General features: G+C 41.1%; 1 protein-coding gene across 1 annotated transcript in view; it reads left to right on the top strand.

Annotated features, from left to right (window-relative positions):
• PARN (poly(A)-specific ribonuclease) overlaps positions 1-20585 on the top strand; it is a 1015251-nt gene that overhangs the window by 636324 nt on the left and 358342 nt on the right. Inside the window, exon 19 of the mRNA XM_044088915.1 lies at positions 11058-11144. Within this exon, the coding sequence (XP_043944850.1) occupies positions 11058-11144 (87 nt within the window). The remainder of the gene's footprint in view (positions 1-11057; positions 11145-20585) is intronic.

Genomic DNA, 20585 nt, shown 5'->3' with positions numbered 1-20585 from the left:
TTCTGGAGTTTATCTTTCCTTCTATCTTCTACAACCTATGTGGTGCATTTGCTTGTAGATGAAGGTAAAGTTTATATTGATGCATGTATATATACATATATATTTTTTGCTACCTTTTTGGTGGCACCTGACATCTGGGACAAGAAAAACTAAAGAAAATGGTGTCGGCTGCATGTTTTATACCCCTGATGACCTGACATCATGGAAGAGGAAACAGCAACCGACACAGGACCCAAGACTTTGGAATTCAGGCCGACTGAGGGCAGCCTGCCAGCAGATTACCCAAATGTAATGACTGTAACAGTGAATACACTCTAACATCTACATTTATGGTAAGTGTACACAATTGTACTATCTCATTCTTTAATCACTTGCAGATGTTGATGTGTCTTTGACACCTGTTTGATCTGATCCTCGGTTATATCATGGTCATAGTGCACGTGAAAGCTACTTTTGTTTATTTTTGCCAGGTGGAAGTTAGTATTGTGGCCAAGTACCCACTGGTGAACTAGCTGCTTACAGGAGTGTTGTATCTCTTCCCTGTTTTGAAGAACTCTGCCCTCTGCAGTATGTGCATTCATGATAGATAGGTTTGCTTATCTGCTGTTTGAGCCTGCTGGCTTGGCAATGGTAATGTTAGTTTCTTGGAATGCTGTTACTGATGGTAGTCACATGCATTTCTGTGGTTTCAGAACTTCAGATAGTTGTGTTATGGAATTATACTTCATGTTTCACAAGTGTCTGGTGTGTTTTCACACTCACCTCCATCTTCTAAAAGCATGTTTTGAATCCCAAAACCACATCATTTATCTCACTTTCTTTGCCTAGAGGAAACCAGAGGAGAAAGCACTTTATACTCTAGATGTGTGCAATCAGGCTAGGTTTCATCAAAAATGGTTTCTTGGTTTTTGAAAGATTTAAGTGCCGGAGCCTGGGTGTTGGATCTGAGGGAATGGAACCTTTTCCATCAGCTCTGACTTTGTCGGGCCAGGTTCCGCTCCGTCCACTTTGGGTCCAGTTCTGATTCTCGCATTGGACCCGGGGAGACCAGCCTCCTTATTAGCTTCCCAGGAGGTCCCCTCTCTTTTGGCATTCAATGTGGTCGAACGGGTCCTCTCCATCAGATTGAGGCCCTTGACTGCCCTCCTCGGCTCTGTTTACGGTCCCCGTTGTCTTACCAGAGGGACAGCCTGTGCCTGAAGAGCCCCAGACGGTTCCCCCAGAGGAACAGATTGCTTGTGAGTGCTCCCCTGAGAGCCCCACTGGAGATGTCTCGCAAACATACGTGCAAGTGGAGGCACTTGGACTCCCCCGAGTCCCTAACCGAGGACACAGATTTAGATAATGGGGAGGGATCCCCAAGATCACCTCCCGACAATGTCTCCTTTGGAGACATCATGGAGATCCTGCACCAGCGGTGAGGTTGGTCTGCCCTCAAGCCCTCCTCTGATGAGTCTGTGTTTCTGGAGGCTTTCGGCACGGGCCCGTCTACATCTTGTGTGTCCCCTCCCATGGATCCTTTAGTGGATTTGATCACCTTGCAAGCGTGGAAGGAACCAGATACTGGGGAGCCGATCCCCAAGTGCCCTGATAAGGTTTTAAGTACCTCATTGACAGGCCTTCCTGGAACAATGGACACTGTCCCCAGTGGACGCCATGGTGTTAGCAGCCACGAAGAAGAAACTATCTCAGGAAAGTTCCTCGGTCCACCCTCCTGACCGAGAGTCACTGATGATGGACCGACTAGGGAATCGGGTGTATGCTTCAGCTACCTTTTCTATAAGGGAACTGAATTACTTGGCCCATGTCACAAGACACCAGTGTGACCATGTGAAGGAGCTGGAGGAGTCTCCACCCAAGTCCATGTCACAGGAGGATATGGCTTTGTTCTCCGTGAAAATGGCCACTCTGAGAGCAGTATCAAATACGTCCATGTGACTCCTCTCACATGCTATGGAAGGACCGGCTAGGGTGGCTGGGTCCGGCGTGTCCATGAGGCGTAACACCTGGCTCAGGTTGTGCCAATTTACAGAACCCTTTAAGGCGTCCTTTGCCAGTGCCCCGTATGACGGCTCAACTCTTTTTGGTAAGACCGTCAGGGAGACGCTAGTCCAGAGTGAGAAGGATGGGAAGACAATGCCGTCGGGATCTGCTTCTCTAACCCTCAATGGTCCTTTCCCTGGAACCAGAGAGGGCAAAAGAACATGTGGTTCTGGAAGTCTCAGTATTCCTGGGACACTCTGGGCTCTTCCTCTCCTAGAGGCAGAGGGGGACAGAATGGACGCCCGCCCAGAGGCCAAGGGGAGTCCGCAAAACTTCGGGTCTCAAGAACCATTCTCAGCTAGACCTGGGCAGCAACCCTGAGGGGGTGCCCGGCTGCTCTATTCTGGAGGCATTTGGGGGACGATTGTCCTTGCACCCAGCAGCATGGGAGTCCATAACAATGGACAGCTGGGTGCTTCAAATCATATACAGAGGATATTCTATCCCCTTCGTGAGTTCCCCCATATCTCCCAAACACCTCTTGGACATTCCACCCATGCAAAGGGAGGCAGCAGCACAGGAAATTACCAAGCTACTAGGAAAACAAACCATCAAAACCATCCTCCCAGATCATTCCGGATCGGGCTTCTACTCCAGGTTCTTTTTGGTGCCAAAGAAAACTGGGGGGGCTTAAGGCCTGTTCTGGACTTCTCTACCCTGAACCTATCAGTTGCCAAAGAAAAGTTCCAAATGGTCACACTACAGTCCATCATGCCGTACCTGCAAGAGAGCAACTGGATGTGCTTGTTAGATCTCCAGGATGCTTACTATCACATAAAGATGCACAGAAGCTCCAGGAGGTTCCTCCGCTTCCAGCTAGGGGCCAATCATTACCAATTTCGAGCCTTACCCTTTGGTCTCACCACAACCCCCAGGGTGTTTATCAAAGTGATGGCAGTTGTAGCAGCAAACCTGAGGCTTTAGGGGATTCAGGTCTATTCGTACCTGGACAATTGGCTCCTCACTGCTCCCACCAGGCATCTATTTTCCCAAACCAGGGATTACTTTCTGACACTTGCCTTGAGTTTGGGTATCACAATCAACACATCCAAATCTCTACTAGAGCCTGTACAGGTGATAGACTACATTGGTGCCAGGATAGACACACTCCAGTGCAAAGTGTTCCTGACTTCGGAGAGAGTTCAAAACCTCAGGATTCATGTCTCTCTAATTTACCATTCTCACCTCCTGGCAGCAGAATCGGTGTTGAGGACCCTAGGCTCGATGGCGGCGACCATAACTCTTCTTCCATGTGCTCGGCTACACATGCGGATTCTTCAGTGGACTCTTGCAGTTCAGTGGTTCCTGTTGGATTTACCAATAATCTATCCTATGCACCTGAGTCAAGTGTGTCGGTTGTCCCTCATATGGTGGATGAGCTCTCCTGACATTTTGGAGGAATGACCCTCTGTTGCAGCCCCGGCCAAACCACAGTGACCACGGATGCCTCCCAACTTGGGTGGGGGGGCATTGTTCAGGCAGGACAGTCCAAGGCCTGTGGTCCCCCATAGAGACCAGTTTGCATGTCAGTGTCCTAGAGATGCAGGCGGTCTTTCTAGCGTTGCAGGCCCTTCATGCCTTTCTTCCTCTGGGGAAGATTGCCATTCAGTCAGACAACTTGTCAGTAGTCTGGTATATCAACAAACAGGGAGGGACCAGATCTTACCCCCTTTGTTGCGAGGCCATGAGAGTGTGGGAATGGGCGATCTCCACCAGTCGCTTTCTCATCGCAACGTACATTCCAGGACAGTGCAACATTCTAGCTGACTGGCTAAGTTTGGACCATTCTGATGCCTTACAAGTGGTCTCTGAATCCGTCAGTAGCGGAACAGATCTTCAGCGAGTGGGGTCAACCTTGCTGCGATCTCTTCGCATCTCCTTTCAATGTGAAGTGCAGCAGTTTTGTTGGCCTTGCCAGGTATAGTTTCCCTTCCTTCGGTCTCACCTTCTGGCTCCACCTTGGATCCTAGAATCCCATTCAGGATCTGATTTCACACCCATCGGGGGTGCCTCTTCCGAGTCTGGACAGCCTGAAGCTCACAGCTTGGCTGCTCCAGTTCCCGTGATTGCTAGGACTCCCGGACTTTCCTCCTCAGTTTAGTCTATTTTGGTAGCTGAACATAAGTCTTCAACCAGAAAGGTTTATCGCAGCAAGTGGAAATGTTTTTTTTCTGGGCCTCTTAGAGGAGTTTAGATCCTTTCACAACTCCTATTTCCTCCATTCTTGATTTTCTAGCTGATATTTTCCAGCATGGAGCTAGTTCTTCTACTGTCAAAGTTTACTTGGCGGCCATTTCTCATTTTCATTTGAGTGAAAATTCTGCATCCTTGGCATCTTCTCGACTGTGTAAAGCCTTTATCAAAGGGACTTTTTTGCTACGCCCCCCCGGTCAAAGATCCTGTCCCCCCCATGGGACTTTACGATGGTTCTCCAAGCTCTGGTCACCCCGCCTTTCGAGCTTGCCGCAACTGCAGATCTAACATTTCTATCATGGAAAACAGCTTTTCTGGTTGCTATTACCTCTGCTAGAAGGGTTTTCAGAATTGCAGGCCTTGTCCATAAAATTCCCGTACATGATTTTTCTTAAAGATAGGGTTTCCCTTCAAACCAACCCATCTTTTCTTCCTAAGGTTGGCGTCACCAGTCAATAGCAATCAGACTATAAATTTGCCTGTGTTCTTTCCCAATTTTACCAGTAGGATGGAATACAAGCTACACATGTTGGATGTTCACAGACTGTTACGATTCTATTTACACAGGACAAAGAATTTTCGTAAATCTGATCAATTGTTTCATTCTATAGACCTTTTTTGGGCAAATCTATTTCTAAGGTCACTATAACTAGATGGATTTCTTCATGCGTCCTGCAGGTCTATAAGGACAAAGGCATATCTCCTCCAGGTCAGGTTAAACTTCATTCCACTAGGTCCATGGCTACGTCTGCAGCTTTCTGGTCTAGGGCGTCTTTGGATGACATTTGCCCTGCAGCTACTTGGTCCTCATCTCATATGTTTATTTCTTATTACAAATTGGATTTGACATCTAGAAGGAGAGCATCCTTGGCTCCACGGTGCTCCAGAATATCCTTCCATGAGGGCCTTCCAGGAGTTTAGTAGCTAGGGACTCAAGTCGCATAGATTGAAGACCAAATTAAGTAAACTACTTCAGATAAAGAAGTTATGTACTCACCATAATGTTCCATCTGAATAGTTGTACTTCATTTGTCTTCAACCGTCCCTCCATCCTTCCCCCGGACCTTGGCGCATGTTCAGCCTACAGGCTGTAGTGTAGGTCACAAGTATGTTATCAGGTCGGGTTCTAAGTGTAAGTTCAGCAAACTCGATCTGGGGATGGAAGGCAGTGGAGGTGTATTATGGGTAAGTGGAGGAGTCTGGAGCTCGGAGCTGATGCTAGTAATTTTTGCTGGCTCGAATCCGATACGGATCCCTATTCCCACAGGTTGAAGACAAATGAAGTGCAACTACTCAGACGGAATGTTATGGTGAGTACATAACTTTTTTTTTATCAGTCATTACTGATCACATTTTCCAATTTTACAGCAACTGTTTCAAGAGTGTGTTGTTGCTGGGTTTGGTCCTGAACTCGCCATCATAATTCCTATCTCAAAAGGAAGGATCGCTAAAACGTTGTAAAGCTGCAGATCTGTCGGCCAAACTTGCATTCTGCATAAATGTTTTAAGAGTCCCGCATTGTCAAATGATGTGAAATTTGATGCCTATTATCTAACAGCATCTTTTTACAAAAGGCTAGTTACGTTTAACAAACCTGATGAACTTTTATCCAAATTTAGGGGAAGCATTGGGTGAGGGCTTATCATTGAATGTTATCTGTCTGGACCTGACAAAGACCTTTGACTCTGTGCCACATGTTGAGGTAGTCAAGAGACGAGAGACAAGGGCATAAACTGATGTATAACAAGATGGATAATAAACTGGCTGTATGGAATGTTATTAAGGGTTAAAGTAGCTGTAGCTACTTCCCAGGTTAAACCAATGTTGTTGGGGATGCCACAAGGTTCATAGTTGTGGCCTGTGTATTTTTTTTTCCATTTTATGGCAGACTTTTCTTTTTCCAGAGAGATCTGGAGCAGTAAGTTTGCTGATGACATAAAGGGGGGAAATAGTAAACGGTTTGACTTTATAGGGTTGCAGGAGTACTTGGATGCCTTTTATCTTTGGGCTTTTTTGAAGAATATGGCATTTAATGAAATAAAACAAAAACTTATTCATTTTGGAGCAAATAATCCCTGTTTACTCCTATGTTCTAACCATTGTCCCCTGGGCTGAAACCTACTCTGTTAGGGGGGGTCTTGGAGCAGATGTTGATAAAGCTTCAGTATGAAGCAAATGTCATCAGTTATTAGAAGCTGCTACTCAGTCACTCAGGGATATGTACTCTGGTTAAGAAACTGAAGAGAGTCCAGAGATTCTTTATCCAATGCATTTTTAAAGGTAGGCCTTTTGAATTGTATATCCAGGCTTGAGCATCATTTTTCAATTAACTAACCTGTTAGTGGAGATCCAAGCCAGAATTGGAATGGAGGAGGGAAAGTTTACCAACTGGGATGACTACAAGCAGGGATACAGAAAATAGGCAAGAAGAGGACTGGAGTGTTCTGGAGAAAGCAAAGGAACCAAGGTACTGGGGGCAAATAACTAGGGTGGGGTAATAGAGTAGATGTGGGCCAAGCAGAAGCTAGGACTGCAGCCTACCAAACATTGATGAGAGTATAGGCAGAGAGAAAAGGATAGGAGAGTGCAAAGTGAAAGGCCAACGATAGTAGATTTTTTAGTAGACTCTTGATTACAAGCTGCTGTTAGACAAGAATAATTTGTAGAGCATATACAGTATTGTATGGTGGCAAAGCAATTAGGTCAGCCAGGGGTTTAAAGGCAGTTGCCACCTCTTCTGACAAATTTATGAGTAGCATCACAGTACTGAAATGCTCAGCTTTAAATGTTGGCTGTTTATAATAGTTTATATGTTAAAATAATTTAAATGTAGTATCAAAGATTTCTGTGATGTTTAAAGAAAATACAACTAGTATCATTGTCGTGTAATAACGTATTTTAGACATTTAAAGAAAAGTCCGAAAATGTTTTTTCTTGTGAAGTATCAACACATTTACCATTTTCAAGCCCCCCCGGACAGAACTGCATAAAGAGAGAGAGAGAGATGTCAACCCTTTCAACTAGATGCACTGTTACTGTTTATATAAAAAAAAAAAAAAAAAAGTATTTTATGCTTTTTTCCTGACATCTTTCCAGAGGCGAATGCATGTCTGGTATATATATATATATCTATAGTAAGAAATTCCTACCACTGATTTAGTCCTTTCACTGGTAGCATACATGAGCATTTTCCAGTCTACAAAGGAAATGTGACCATTGATGGCATCCATAATATACAGCTGAATATATTTTAACATATGTTTGCTATGTGATCTTGCATTAAAAACATTGTGAAAAGGAAATAATAAATATTTTAACTGTGTTTAAATGCACGTGTCTGTGCACATGTTATATGCATGCGTGTTTGTGTGTGTGTAATATATATATTACACACACACACACATTTTATATATATATATATATATATATATATATATATATATGTGTGTGTGTGTGGGTATTAGCACACATCTTACATGCAAGTACAAAAGTATGAGCTCTCGGGTGTGTATAATGGAGAAACACATTATATGCTTGTGTGTTTGTACTTCATGTCGTTTAAATAAAAACAAAATGGGAATTTTGTGTAACTGTATGCGTGTATATATAAACACACACATATTTATATATCTATATAGAGATAGATATATACATATATATGGGTCTAGGACTATTCACTGAAAGCACATTTCACTGAAAGTCAAATGACTCTGCACTAATCACTGAAAGCACATTTCAATGAAAACACAATTCCCTGAAACACATTTCACTGAAAGTTATATATGGCTTTTCCCCACTGTAGTTGCCACCCACATAGTTTGTATCTATATTAAGTTTAGAAGAGAGTAATTTATTGAAATTGCAAGTTTCCATGTGTATAGTTCAAAATATTTAAAATAGGTGGGGGGCTACGGCCCTAACACCACCCATTCGCCCCCCACACCCCCCTTACTATATATTCTAACTCCATGGTCACACTAAAGTGGGGAAAAGGCCATATATAACTTTCAGTGAATTGTTTTCAGTGAATTATGCACAGTCAAATGTGCTTTCAGTGAATAGTCCTAGACCCATATAGATATATAGATGTATATATAGATATGTATGTATAAAATGTATGCGTGTTGCATATATAGTATTATATGTGGGATACAGTACAGTGTGAATACATCTAGAGAGCGATGTGCAATAGGTATTTTTGTAAGTAGTCACACATGCACTTGACACGTGGATATGTATGTGTGTGTGTGTGTGTGTGTATATATATATATATATATATATATATATATATATATATATATATATATATATATATACACACACACACACACACACACACACACACACATATACATATATACACAACACACAGTATACAGATGCACACAGAAATGTATACACACACAGATGGGGTGTGTGCATGTGTGTATTACAATTGTCATCTTAATCAACCTCCTTTTTCCTAATCTCTCCATGTCCCAAATCTTTTTCACCATAATAGTTCTTAGGCTCCACTGTAATGTTTGTTCCATTCCAAAATTTGTAGTTGTAGTATGTTTTCATACTATCTTAGGACAACAACAGTGATGCAAATATAATTATCACCCACTCTTTTCTTTTGTGAAATCATAAAATGTTCACTTGTTGATTCCTAGTCTTTTAGAGAACTGTAACCTCTTACAGTGTTGTGAGTTGTGCAGTGTGGGTGCATACAATTTGCTTATTTATAATAAAGTTAACATAGTATAGTTAAGCACTATTAAGGTATACATTCTAGTAAATGTTTTATTTTATTCATTGTCACACCTTGTCTATGTGTTGTACACACAGTCTCTGTAAAATGTCTTTATGGAAGTATTTTCTTTTCTTTGTATTGCTGGCTGTATTTATTACTTGTTATCTTGGCCAATTTAGCCAGGGTTGTGGCTGAAAAGGGTCTTGGGACCATTTCACTTTCATGGTTAACAAAGTATAAGTAAATACAAAATAAAAAAAAAGTGTGGGGGGTGAACATGACTGAAATAGTTGGGGAACCAGTAAAGCACATTTTAATTCTGCATAATTCATGAGGGAGAAAAAAACTTCCCACTGAGGGCATTGGGAAGTAGCAGACAGGCTTAACTTTAAAGTCCTTTGCAGTGTTCGTTGTCACCTGTACTTGATAGAGCAGGAAGGTCTGTCAATTCCTTTAGAAATACAAAAGAATCCATTTACTAAAGCCTGTTTTTTGCCTACTTTCTTTTGCTGGAAGTAGCTAACAGCTATTTATAGCATAGAACAAGCTCCAGCAGACACAAATGAGGTTCACTCAAAGAAACATAGAAGTAGCCCTGTTATAGAAAGTGTGTTAGATAACATTGCTTCACACCCCTGACATTCTGTCTTAAAGGAATGAGAAAACAATACTTCCTTATGTCTAGCATGTCTCATATAAAGACTTGAAGTGTAATCTGGGAAGAAAGAATAAAAGCAAGAAATCAAGACCATGTTACCAAGGCAGACCCCATCAGCTGCTGTTTTGTGGGAAATATATTAAAATTGTAAAAGAAAAACTTGGAGTGATTTTGAGGCATTACAATAGCTAGGAAAACAAAGATGCAATAAAAAATATTTGAATTCTGAGGTGGAGTTTTTATTTATGTTCTTTTCCTTTCTGCAATAAAAACAGTGGAAAACAGTTCCACGGCTTTCTGTCTTTCATAGCAGCTGCTGTGCTCCTGACATTAACAGGATTAAATTGCCCATCTAAAACTGACAGCAGTACATGACAAGGTAAACTACAGCTTTATCTGTGCTGATGGTATGTTGTGCAGGTGGAGAAAGATTCCTCTACAAAGTATGTGAGAAGTTAAGCTTAAAAAAAGTAGTTGGGCTTTCCTTTCCTTTGATTCCAAGGCAAGGAAATGAAAAATTTGAAAAGTACAAGCATGCTTCTGGTACCTACACAATACTGGAACCATATTCTAGGGAGAAAAGCAACCTAAGGATTTAAACTGTAGAAGAGGGTGGACTTTTCCTTTAAACGTTACTACAATTCAGTACCTTTAAGGCTGTGACATTTGGACAACTAGCCCTGTGAGCTCTGTGTATCTTTTTTTATTTTTGTTTAATTTCAGAAGTTTCTGAAGGGAGTACTTTGTCTTTTTCTCATCTTGTTTAGGAAAGGATGAGGATGGTCTGCCCTACATTCTTGAGGGTGATCTTTCATTGGTGCTGTGGAATTTAGAAAAAAAGAGGGTGTAAACCCTGATGATAGATGCAGAAAATGTCATACTGCTTCCACAAAGCTTACTGTGAAAGACTACTATGCAAAGATGTTTAGCTTATTGATACTAGAATGCATTGTCTTGTGATGATTATTGAAAAAATGTACTTTACCTGTATTGTTTAAAGCTCATAACATGTAAGTTAACAGCTGTTGCTGAAGAGACATACCTATCGTAACATTAACTTGCATCGTTCAAGAACTGTTTGGTTATATTACTGAAAAGGTAAAGTAGTAAAAAGAATGACTTTTTTTTAGGTGGCTGGCAATTCTTTATGGGTGGTGTAGTTGACAGAAAGATGATGAATTGTTTAAATACCCTGAACATAGTTATCTTGGTGGTCTTGCTGAGGCAATGAGTTCAGCTGCTGTTGCATTTAGATAGATTTTCTCAAGATAATGTAAATTTGTTTACTGATTTATACAGCATAAATGAGCTTACAAAAGCAGACTAGTTGTAAATACTGTTTTTGACTGTGTTGAATTTGTCAGCTGTGCGCAAAGACAGCGTGGAATCATGAAATGAGTAATGTCTTTCTGTTTGGGTGTTTTTCAGTGCAACCAAAGAGAGAGAATGTTCTACATGTATCCTTTCCCAAGGAGTGGAAGACCAGTGATCTTTATCAACTTTTTAGTGCCTTTGGTAAGAAGCTGTGATTAATGACATTCAGTTTAGATGTGGCTTTATTTTCAGCACCTATTTGTTTGACTTTAAGAACTCTCTATCGGTGTTTCACCTTTTGTATCTCCTGGATTTGTACATTTGATTCCTGCTTTCACTTAAGTACATAGGTTCATAGATGTATACTAGGCTAACAATCCCAAGGGCCTTTGTAAGCCTAACCATGCATCCCAAATCTCTGACATGTTGTGGTACCCTTGATAAGTGTAAGCAGGGGTATGGGAGATTAAACCATTTACAAGCAGAGACCTGTGTGATGAACTATTTACAGACTGCTTGTGTCCATTAGAGACATAGGTACCAAGCCAGGGATGAATTTCATGTTTCCCATCCAATTGTCCAAGTTGCACTGGAACTGGGATAGGAAGGAACGTTGCTTCACGTGGATGGGCGAGCCTGTCCAAGAGAAGGTATAATCTCTCTGATACATGCCTATCTCTTCAGCAGGTCCTATTTATATCACAGACAAAGGTGTAAGTCTTCAAAATGGGCAGTTCTGTTGCTTTTGTTTTGCGGGTATGCGGGTATGGAGGTTCTTACAATACCTTGTATGCCAGGCATTGATCTTCCCTCAACAGCCTGTAAGAGATATGGTACAGGGATTGGGCCTTGAAGCAGTCTGCATAGCACATGTTACTTGTGCCCTGTAATCTTCTTTAGTGAGGAACCTCTGTGGATGTTCTAATTGTTGTATGTGCTTTGTTACATGCATACCAAAGGGAGCCTTGTACTCAATAATAGGTCTGACGAATGCGGAGTACAGTGGAGTTGAACCTAGATGTCATACTTTTGTTTGTAAACTGCACAACATAGAATGATTTCCTCACTACTGTAGATATGCGATGGTCAAATGCTAAAATGACTGTCTGTGTGTGTCCCCAAGAACCTGACTACTGTGTATTCAATGTGCTAGTTACCAGGGGTGGATGACTTCCCAAAAGATACTCTTATGCCTTTCTTAGCATTCAGTTTTAGTCCATTGGTCTGAAATCAATTAACTGTATGCGTTAACCCTTCCTGGAATACATTTGTGTCAGTGGGGGCTCTATGACTGTTCCTAATTTGCAGTCATCTGCACAAATGCCAAAAAGAGCAGTCCCAGGACCATTCCCTGAGGGACTGTGGTTGTGACTGGCCTCTTTGTAGAGGTGAACTCCCCAATTCTAACTACTAGGTCCTGTCTGTGAGCCAGCTGGCTGTCCTCCAGGTGACATAAGGGTTTACACCTAACCTCTTAAGTTTGAATAAAACAATGTCAGAGTTGGGGTATTGTGTCCAGTGCCTGGCCAGGTCAAGGTACACAGTGTGAATAGTTTTGCCATCATCTGTTGCTTTGGTGACCTTCTCAAAGAAGTCCACCAGGTTGAGTACTCGTGACCTGCCCTTGAAAAAAACAGATTGGGTTGGGTCCCATGTCTGGAGGTTTCTCATGTCATTATTGACCATTTGCAGTATTCTTTCCATGGCTTTGCATATGAGACTAATGAGACTTTTGGGTCTGTAGTTTCCAGGTTCTACAGATGACTCACCTTTGTGCCGAGGGTTGTCTGTCGCTGTTATCCATTTGTGAAATGTGAAGCCTGTTTGGAGGCTACAATTAAGTAGCAAATCCAGAGGGCTTGACAGGTCTTGTTTCATGCTATTTAGAAGGCATTCTAGAGTATTATCTGGGTCCATTGATGCAGTGTTCTTGGCCTTAGAGAGAGCAACAAGGATCTATTCCCTTGTGATAGTGGGGGAGTTATATTTGATGGTATTTTGTGAGGGGAGGTTGAGGGGTAAAGTTGGAGCTGAATTTGTTGACCAGTAGGTTTGCTATGCCTTCTGGCTCAGTATAGGTGGCTCCATTAACAATGAGCTCTGCCCACAATTGTGTACTGCCTTTGAGATTGCGGACATAGATAAAGAATATCTTGTGGTTGTTCGTGACCTGGAATGCCAAATTTACCTGCTTGGTAGATTTTATTTGTCCTCTAAGATGTTTATTTAGTTTGGGAGTGCTTTTATCCTGCTGGGTGCCACACCACCTTTTTTTTTCCATAATTTTCTTCCTTCTGTTCTGCAGACTATTGATGTGGTTCCACTAGGGTGCTTGTTTTTTTTTGTTAGTTCTGTACTACTTTCTGGTGAGGTGCAGCTGCCTCTATGCAGCTGTTAACATGTTTGTATAGGGTTTCTGTGAACAATTCTGCATTGACAGTGTTCTCAGAGGTTATGGGGATTGAAATGCTGTCATATCACTTAATAGAAGGAAGAGTTAGCCTTAGTATAGTTCCTGAATATTCCAGCTGGGGTTTCAGGCTTTATTTTTACTTCAAATTAGACCATTCTGAGGTCTGACATTACTAGGATGTGTGTAGCACTATCCCATATTGGTGAGAACCAGATCCATTATCTAGGAATCTCTGTACCTGTATGATTGGTGTTTGTATATTTTTCCCAGTTGATAGTAGGGTAATTAACGTCCTTTATTTTTATTGGGTTGGATGGTGTGTTTCCAGTACGTTTAAATGGGTTCCTGGGTCAGAGAGGAGAACCTATAGCTTGCAAGAACATGGTATGGTATTTTACCTGTGATGATTCGAATGTGGAGAAGCTGAAATGCGTTATCCTGTTTGACCAGCCATGAGGTACATTTTATTTTGATGTAAACCTGAGACATACCTCCACCTTTAGTCCTTGTCTGTATAGTAATTGGTCTAAATGTGTTGAATGCGTTATAGCCTTGCACTACCAGTGGCTTTAAACCAGGTCTCAGTGACCTCATAGATGTCAGCATTCTCTAGGAGGCTTTGCTCTGGCCAGTGAAATTGGCTTGGGGGTGGATTTTAAGTAACTTAACTTTCTGCCATTTGAGAAAGGTGTCCATACAATACCTGGAGAAGAAGATTGCTTAGGAAATCTAACTGTACCTTTTGAGAATATAAGAACAGCTTTTGTGCCCATCTGGTAAGTTTGTAGTTTTGTTTCCTACATTACAGTACTCACACCCACAGTTTTGGATGTTGGTAAGTAAGCAGCCTTGTATTTGCATTTGGCAAGTTAAGTGCACACTGGTGTAATCCTACAGTCAGCTGATTTCTTACTTTTGATTGCCCTGCTGCTAATGAACACATTTGAAAGCACCTTCCTGTTGGTTTGAGTTTACTCCAAGATATCATTACATTGGGAAGACCATCAGGAAGAGTCGGGCACTATTTTTCATGTTTTTCAACATTCTGCTTTTAGAACAAACAGGGTTAGGAGTCTTCACTTGCTCGTGTTTTTAGCAAAACTAATCTATGTTTGTATCAAGAGAATACTCACTGGAGCAGTTTTCTCAGCTGTGTGCCTGTGGTTAGAAAATTACTAAACACAACCACTTGGCTTGTTTTTTGCTTAGGAGCAATACGTGAACTGAAAATTAAGTCTTTGATGTGTCAGTAACACAGGATGTAAGTCCATCTGAGACTTTAGAAAAAGGAGAATATGCTGTCTAAGGACTGTTGTCATCATCTGATACGATTACCGTCACTTTTAAGATTCCTGAAGGAATTTTGAGGGAGATTGTACTGGAGGTTAAAGGCTTTTTCACAATTGCTTTCTGAATCCTCTAGTTTTTATTGGGTGGTAGGGTGCATGCTTAATTTATTTGGGTCCCATTTCTCATTGTGCACTTCCCATGTCCCTGTCAAGTAAGAGACAAAAGATTTGACAAAATCCATTTGGCTTCTGTACCCAATTTCCTTGCATCACCATACACCCTTGTTTCCATCTTTGAAGTTCCTTTCCTGGTGTTCATTTGCAATAGCGAATGATAATGTATGTTGATGTTCTTCAGTGAGTAAACCACATTTTTCTTGTACTCCTTTAACATAAGTCTCAGAAGTTTGGATAAAATTTAACTTCTAAGTAGCTTTATTCATGTCAGTGTCATTGACATTATTTTACCTTTGGAAGATTTGAAAAACTTTCTCCAATCCTTTTTATTTTTGCTTCCTACAGGATTATATTTATTTACAGTTTGGTATTAAAGGAAAACTCTGCCCTGTATAACACTGCATTCAATAATGCGTTTTCATTTAGCATTTTGAAGTTTGATTTTTAAATACTGAATTTTTTGGTTTGTTTAAATTCTTCACTTTGAAGTAGGTTAAGCAGGTTGTCAGTGAATGAAGTGTACCTCAGTAACAAATTAGGAGTTTGAAAGACTCCCCACATAATTTAACAACATGGCACTGAAACAGTAAAAGAATAGAAAAACTTCCCACATATTAGAGGTACTAGGAGTGATGAGTGCAATTTCAGAAGTACCATTAGCAAAAGCTAAAATGACCTTTGCCGAGAGGTTTATTTAGGATAACTGAAAGTAGAATAGCATTATGAAATTAGAAAACTCCACATAACAACAGAGTACAGGTTGAAAAGAAGGGTTCAGCTGTTATAAGTGTTGGGCTTTTCAGAATCTAAAGGACTAATTTAGAGTTGGGATTGGATAGTCTTATGAAGTGTGACATCCTGGAGCCTGAAGCAGTAGATCAACTTTATTAACCGTGGTAGATATGGAAATGTTTTGGACCCTGTAGAGGTACACTGGAAGGATGCACATCTTTTGTATATTTAGTCCTGAGGAGTTGCTGTTATACTTTTCTTCATACCTTCTCTTAAGCAAAGATGCAGATACGTGAACTGGCATGCTGGGCAGTCCCCCAGAATGGCACCTCCTTAAGCCAAAGTTGAGGACCAAAAAAGGTGTCCTCCTCCAAAACTAAGGGAGAAAGGTCATCCAGTTCTTTGAAGTGTAGCAGAGAGCATCACTAAACAACCACTGCTGTTTGAATGAATGATCACCTGTAACAAATGCCAGTACTAGACTTCCAGTTGCACCCCATAATGACTTGCATCTGGGGCATCCCCCCCCTTTACCCTTCCTTAGCTATGGGGCTGCTGTTCAAGGTTGGCTATGCATTGGATGTATGTGGTCTGTCATCTTTAAACAGGGAGTGATGGACTCTACCTAGGTCTGTCTCCACTGTTTTAGAATGCTTGTGTAACATTCCATTGTATTTTCTTTTTGTATAGCTGATGAAGTAGTATATATGAACTTAGAGACCACTGACAGATGGTGAAGATGTGCCAGAAAAGTGAAAGCAGGCTTGGTACACATTTCTGGGTAGTGTGCTGCTTCGAACCTTTGTTGGATTGAGTTAGTGTGGACCTAAATGTCTGTATAATACGAACACTAGAATAATTTGGAAAGCCATTCTGGATGTGATCCCTCTTGCCTAGATGATTGGGAACTGCTTGTGACTCCATTGTCGGAATAATTAGGACCTGGAGGCAAACCTGACTCCCCACAAGGAGTAGAGGAAAGGAAGGCTCTTTTGGGTAAATATATGATGGAATGTCTGAATCAGAATCTCAAGGTGATTGTGATTAAAATGGTGAAATATTTAAGATAATGCTTATAAAGTATATCTAGGGTTGCCACCTTTTCAAATGCCCAAAGTGGGACATTTTTGGTACAAAAGTCAGATTTTGCAGGGCAAAGCATATCCATGGCCAATACAAAGGGCAGAACTTCACTTTTTTGCCTAAATAAAAGCTTATACTTTTAGCATTTTAGTTGCATATTCTGTTTCTTATAATAGTTAGGTGTTTCAGATACAGAATAACTTTTTTATGCAACTATTACATAAAATATAGGAAATAATTTTGTCCTAAAATCTCAGGACATTTGCCATTTTTACAATTTTTGTGCAGAACACAACTGCCCAAAGAGGGACTGTCCTTCGCAAAGTGGGATGGGTGGTAACCCTAAGTATATCCTGTGAAATGCCATTTTTGTGAGGTGCAACAAGATCTGAAAGTCTTCACTGTGGTGCTGTTATATAAAAATTCCTGTATTCTGTTATTGACCACATACCTGACTGGGGCTGTTTCTTTCCATTGTTTCCTTGTTTTCCTGACATAATTCTCCCTGGCTTGTTTTTTGGTACAAGGGTTTTTCTGTGTCTTGTACATGTGGAAGTGAAAGTAACACACTGAGAATATATATTTTTTTCCTTTAGAAAATGGGGCCTCAACAATAGAGAAAGTGATGGTAGGAGAGCAGATAGGTGGTCATTGTTTAGACAGAAGACAGAGGGTAAAAAAAGAAATTCAGAACATAGCAGAGGAGCAGACAAGGGTGATTCAGCATATGGCTGGGCAGTCCTAATCTACAGTGAGTTTGAAGAGGAAGTTGGGCTGCAAGGAGTAGGGAAAGATGGTCACCATTCCTCTCAACTTTTTATCACAAGAAATCTAGACAAAGCCTACAATGATAGGGAGACAAAGGTGCAAAATTAGAAACATATTTAAATATTGCTGTTATAAACATAGAAAGATGATGGAGTGGTAGGATTTGTATCAGCATGCATTTTCTAAAGGATATAAGGTCAGAAGCTCAAATGTGTATCATTAGTAATTTCAGTTGTCAGTAATTTGCCAGCAAGCCACAAATTTTAAGAGAAACAGACCAAAATATGAGGCAAAAGTCTGGACATTCTGCGAAAATCTGGACAGTTGAGAGATATGATGGTCACTGCTGGTATCACAAAATCATATGGCGAGGTGGAGTGTAAGTGGAGTTAACTGGACATACTGGACATATGCTAGTCAAAATTGACAGAGGAGAGAGATGAGGGAAGAGTAGCAATATATACAAAGGCAGGCATCAGATGTATGGTCGTAGGTGGAAGAACACAGTAAAAGTTCTTGGAGCAGGCAGGGTTGAAACCTGAACTGAGTGCAGGCATCAGATGTATGGTCGTAGGTGGCAGAACACAGTAAAAGTTCTGGGAGCTGGCAGGGTTGAAACCTGAACTGAGTGCAGGCATCAGATGTATGGTCGTAGGTGGAAGAACACAGTAAATGTTCTGGGAGCAGGCAGGGTTGAAACCTGAACTGAGTGCTCTGATAGTTGAGGTAGAGTAAGGGATGATAGCTTTGTATTGCCCAACAACATTTCGGGGAGAGGAGGTGAGGATACTGGAGGAGAAAAAAGTTGGAAGCAGGACAAAAGAGGGGTGGTATTAATGTGGGAGTTAAATCTGCATGCTCATAACAATTTGTATCTGCTATTAAGTAGTATCCATCATTTCGATGTTTACACAACATAAAGTAATACTAAGCAGATCGTCATTGTTAATGTAATGTTGCCATGACTTGAGTATGATGTCACCATCATCACAAAATGCTAATATCATTCAAAACAAAAATCAGAACTCAGATTCACATACCTAATCACTAAAACAGAGCACCACTGCAAAACGACTGCAGTCAGAATCATTTTCCTTGTTAATTACTCTAACTTTTAAATGTATTCATCAAAGCTCCTGTCCAAAGTTATAAATAAGGAGCAGTCTTTATTTTTTTAAAAACTCCTGTAGTACTTTCACTAATTAGACCTAAGTTAAGAGACCTGCACCTCCGTCTTAGAACAGTGTCCCAGACTAGATCAGATTGATAACCACTCTAGAAGCCTTTAAAAAAAGAGGTAAAAAGTACCTGAAATAATCAAGCAATTTTTGCTGCTTTCATAAGGTTAGTTGAATTATGCATTTTGTAGTATAGCTTCACAGATTCTGTGCACAGATCTAGTGTTTTAGGCAAACCAAGAAACATTTAATTGGATTGTATATATACGGACACATTTGTTTTACACAATATATGTTGTAATCCTTGATGTGTCATAACCTCCCTTAGTCCAAGTTCTAGGTTATTAGGAGCAAGATTCTTGTCCTGGTCCTTGACATTAGTGCTTCAGCCAGCTGTCAGAAAGGGCAGAATTCTAATTGTAGTTCTATCCAGTTCAGATGATGTCATGGGTATTCAGATTAAGGCATCATTAATAAGCAGTGATCATGTCCCTGTGTAGTGTGGTATAGAGTGAAGGCTAGGAACACAAAGACAGCGGGATTGGACTTTGGCAGAATGGATTATGCTGAGCCAGTGGAGTGGATTAAGTTTTAGCTAGGAGACTGAGAACAAGCTGAGAGAGTAAACTAACGAATGCAAATTGGGCTTTGGGCAAGCATGTGATGGAGAGAAAAATAAAAGGCTGATATTGCTGCATAAGAATATGAGAATTTCACTTAAGGCAAAAGATGAGGGCTATAGGCGGAGGAAGACCGCATGGGACAGAGAAGCTACAAAGGGCAGCCAATGTAATAGATGAAAGGGAAGTTGGGTGAAGGGATCAGAATGTAAAACAAGGACTATTTAAATACATAAAGGAAATTGGAAATGAAAGACCTAACCGAGCTGAGTGAAGATGGGAGAGATTGAAGACATTTGGATAAAAGCAGCAGTAATAAAGTTAAGGGGAGGGTGGAGTACTGCAATGAGGGAGGGCAAAATGAGGAGAACGGTGGGGCAGATGCCAGGTTCTTGATGGAACTTGGCTATTCTTAAGGAGGACATAGTACAAAGACTAAAACTACTACTTCCCAGAATCCTCAGAAATCTGCCAGTGTGATGGCAACCTCATGACAGAGTTTAATCAGATCAAAGATTAGTGCAGTAGTCCTTGGGGACTTGAAGACAGAATAACACAAGCAGGAATGCAGTAAAGCTGTAGATAACCCAAGCAACTGTTTCAGAAAAAAAGCTTCTTTATTAGCACTTTTGTCCAGAAAAATGAACTTATTCAGATAAACCAAGATCATCCTATTTGTACATGACACAAAAGATGGGCACATCGGGGCTGGGTTTTAGGGAATGATTTGAAAGAGCTGAAGTGGATAAGATATACTTGCTGTGGCCTACATATTGTATTTTGTATCTGGTAGGGGAATGGAATTAATTGCAGAAGAGCAAAAAAAAGGCAGTGTTGGTGGTCCCATCTTGATTGGACCACTATGAGCAGGGTTAAAGGGCAATGGTAGCAGCCAACAAATGCTGCTGTATAACCTCTGAGAAGTAAGTCTCCATAAACAGAAAAGTAGTGCCTCCACACTGCATGGTCCAGGTCAGACTACACCTCCAGTACTGAGACCATACAAGGAAAGGGATATCAGGCTCCTGGAAAGAATCTGGTGGCAGGCCATGCAAGGCAAGTGGACTAGGGAGGGGGGAACTGTATTACCAGAGATTTAGGGGAGTTACAGCTCTTCTTATGCAAGATTAGAAAAGGCAGAAGGCACATGATGTTGATGTACAAGATAATGTCAGGAAGATGTGAAATATACTGAATAGAAAGGACACACCAAAGGAGGTGGCATAGGCAGCGGATTTTAAGGACAAACTAATCCCTCAGTGTCTGCAAGTACTTTTTCCCAGATATGGTTGTAAATCCAAGGAATAGATTACAAGTGTGGTTGTTAAGGAAGGGAGGTAGAGACATTCAAGAAGACATGGGGTATTACAACAGGAGGTTTA

The sequence above is a fragment of the Protopterus annectens genome, chromosome 12.part0, assembly GCF_019279795.1.
Source record: "Protopterus annectens isolate FY-2018-M chromosome 12.part0, PAN1.0, whole genome shotgun sequence".
Lineage (NCBI taxonomy): Eukaryota > Metazoa > Chordata > Ceratodontiformes > Protopteridae > Protopterus > Protopterus annectens.
Note: the sequence above shows the minus strand (reverse complement) of the source record. Positions and strands in the feature narration are given on the sequence as shown.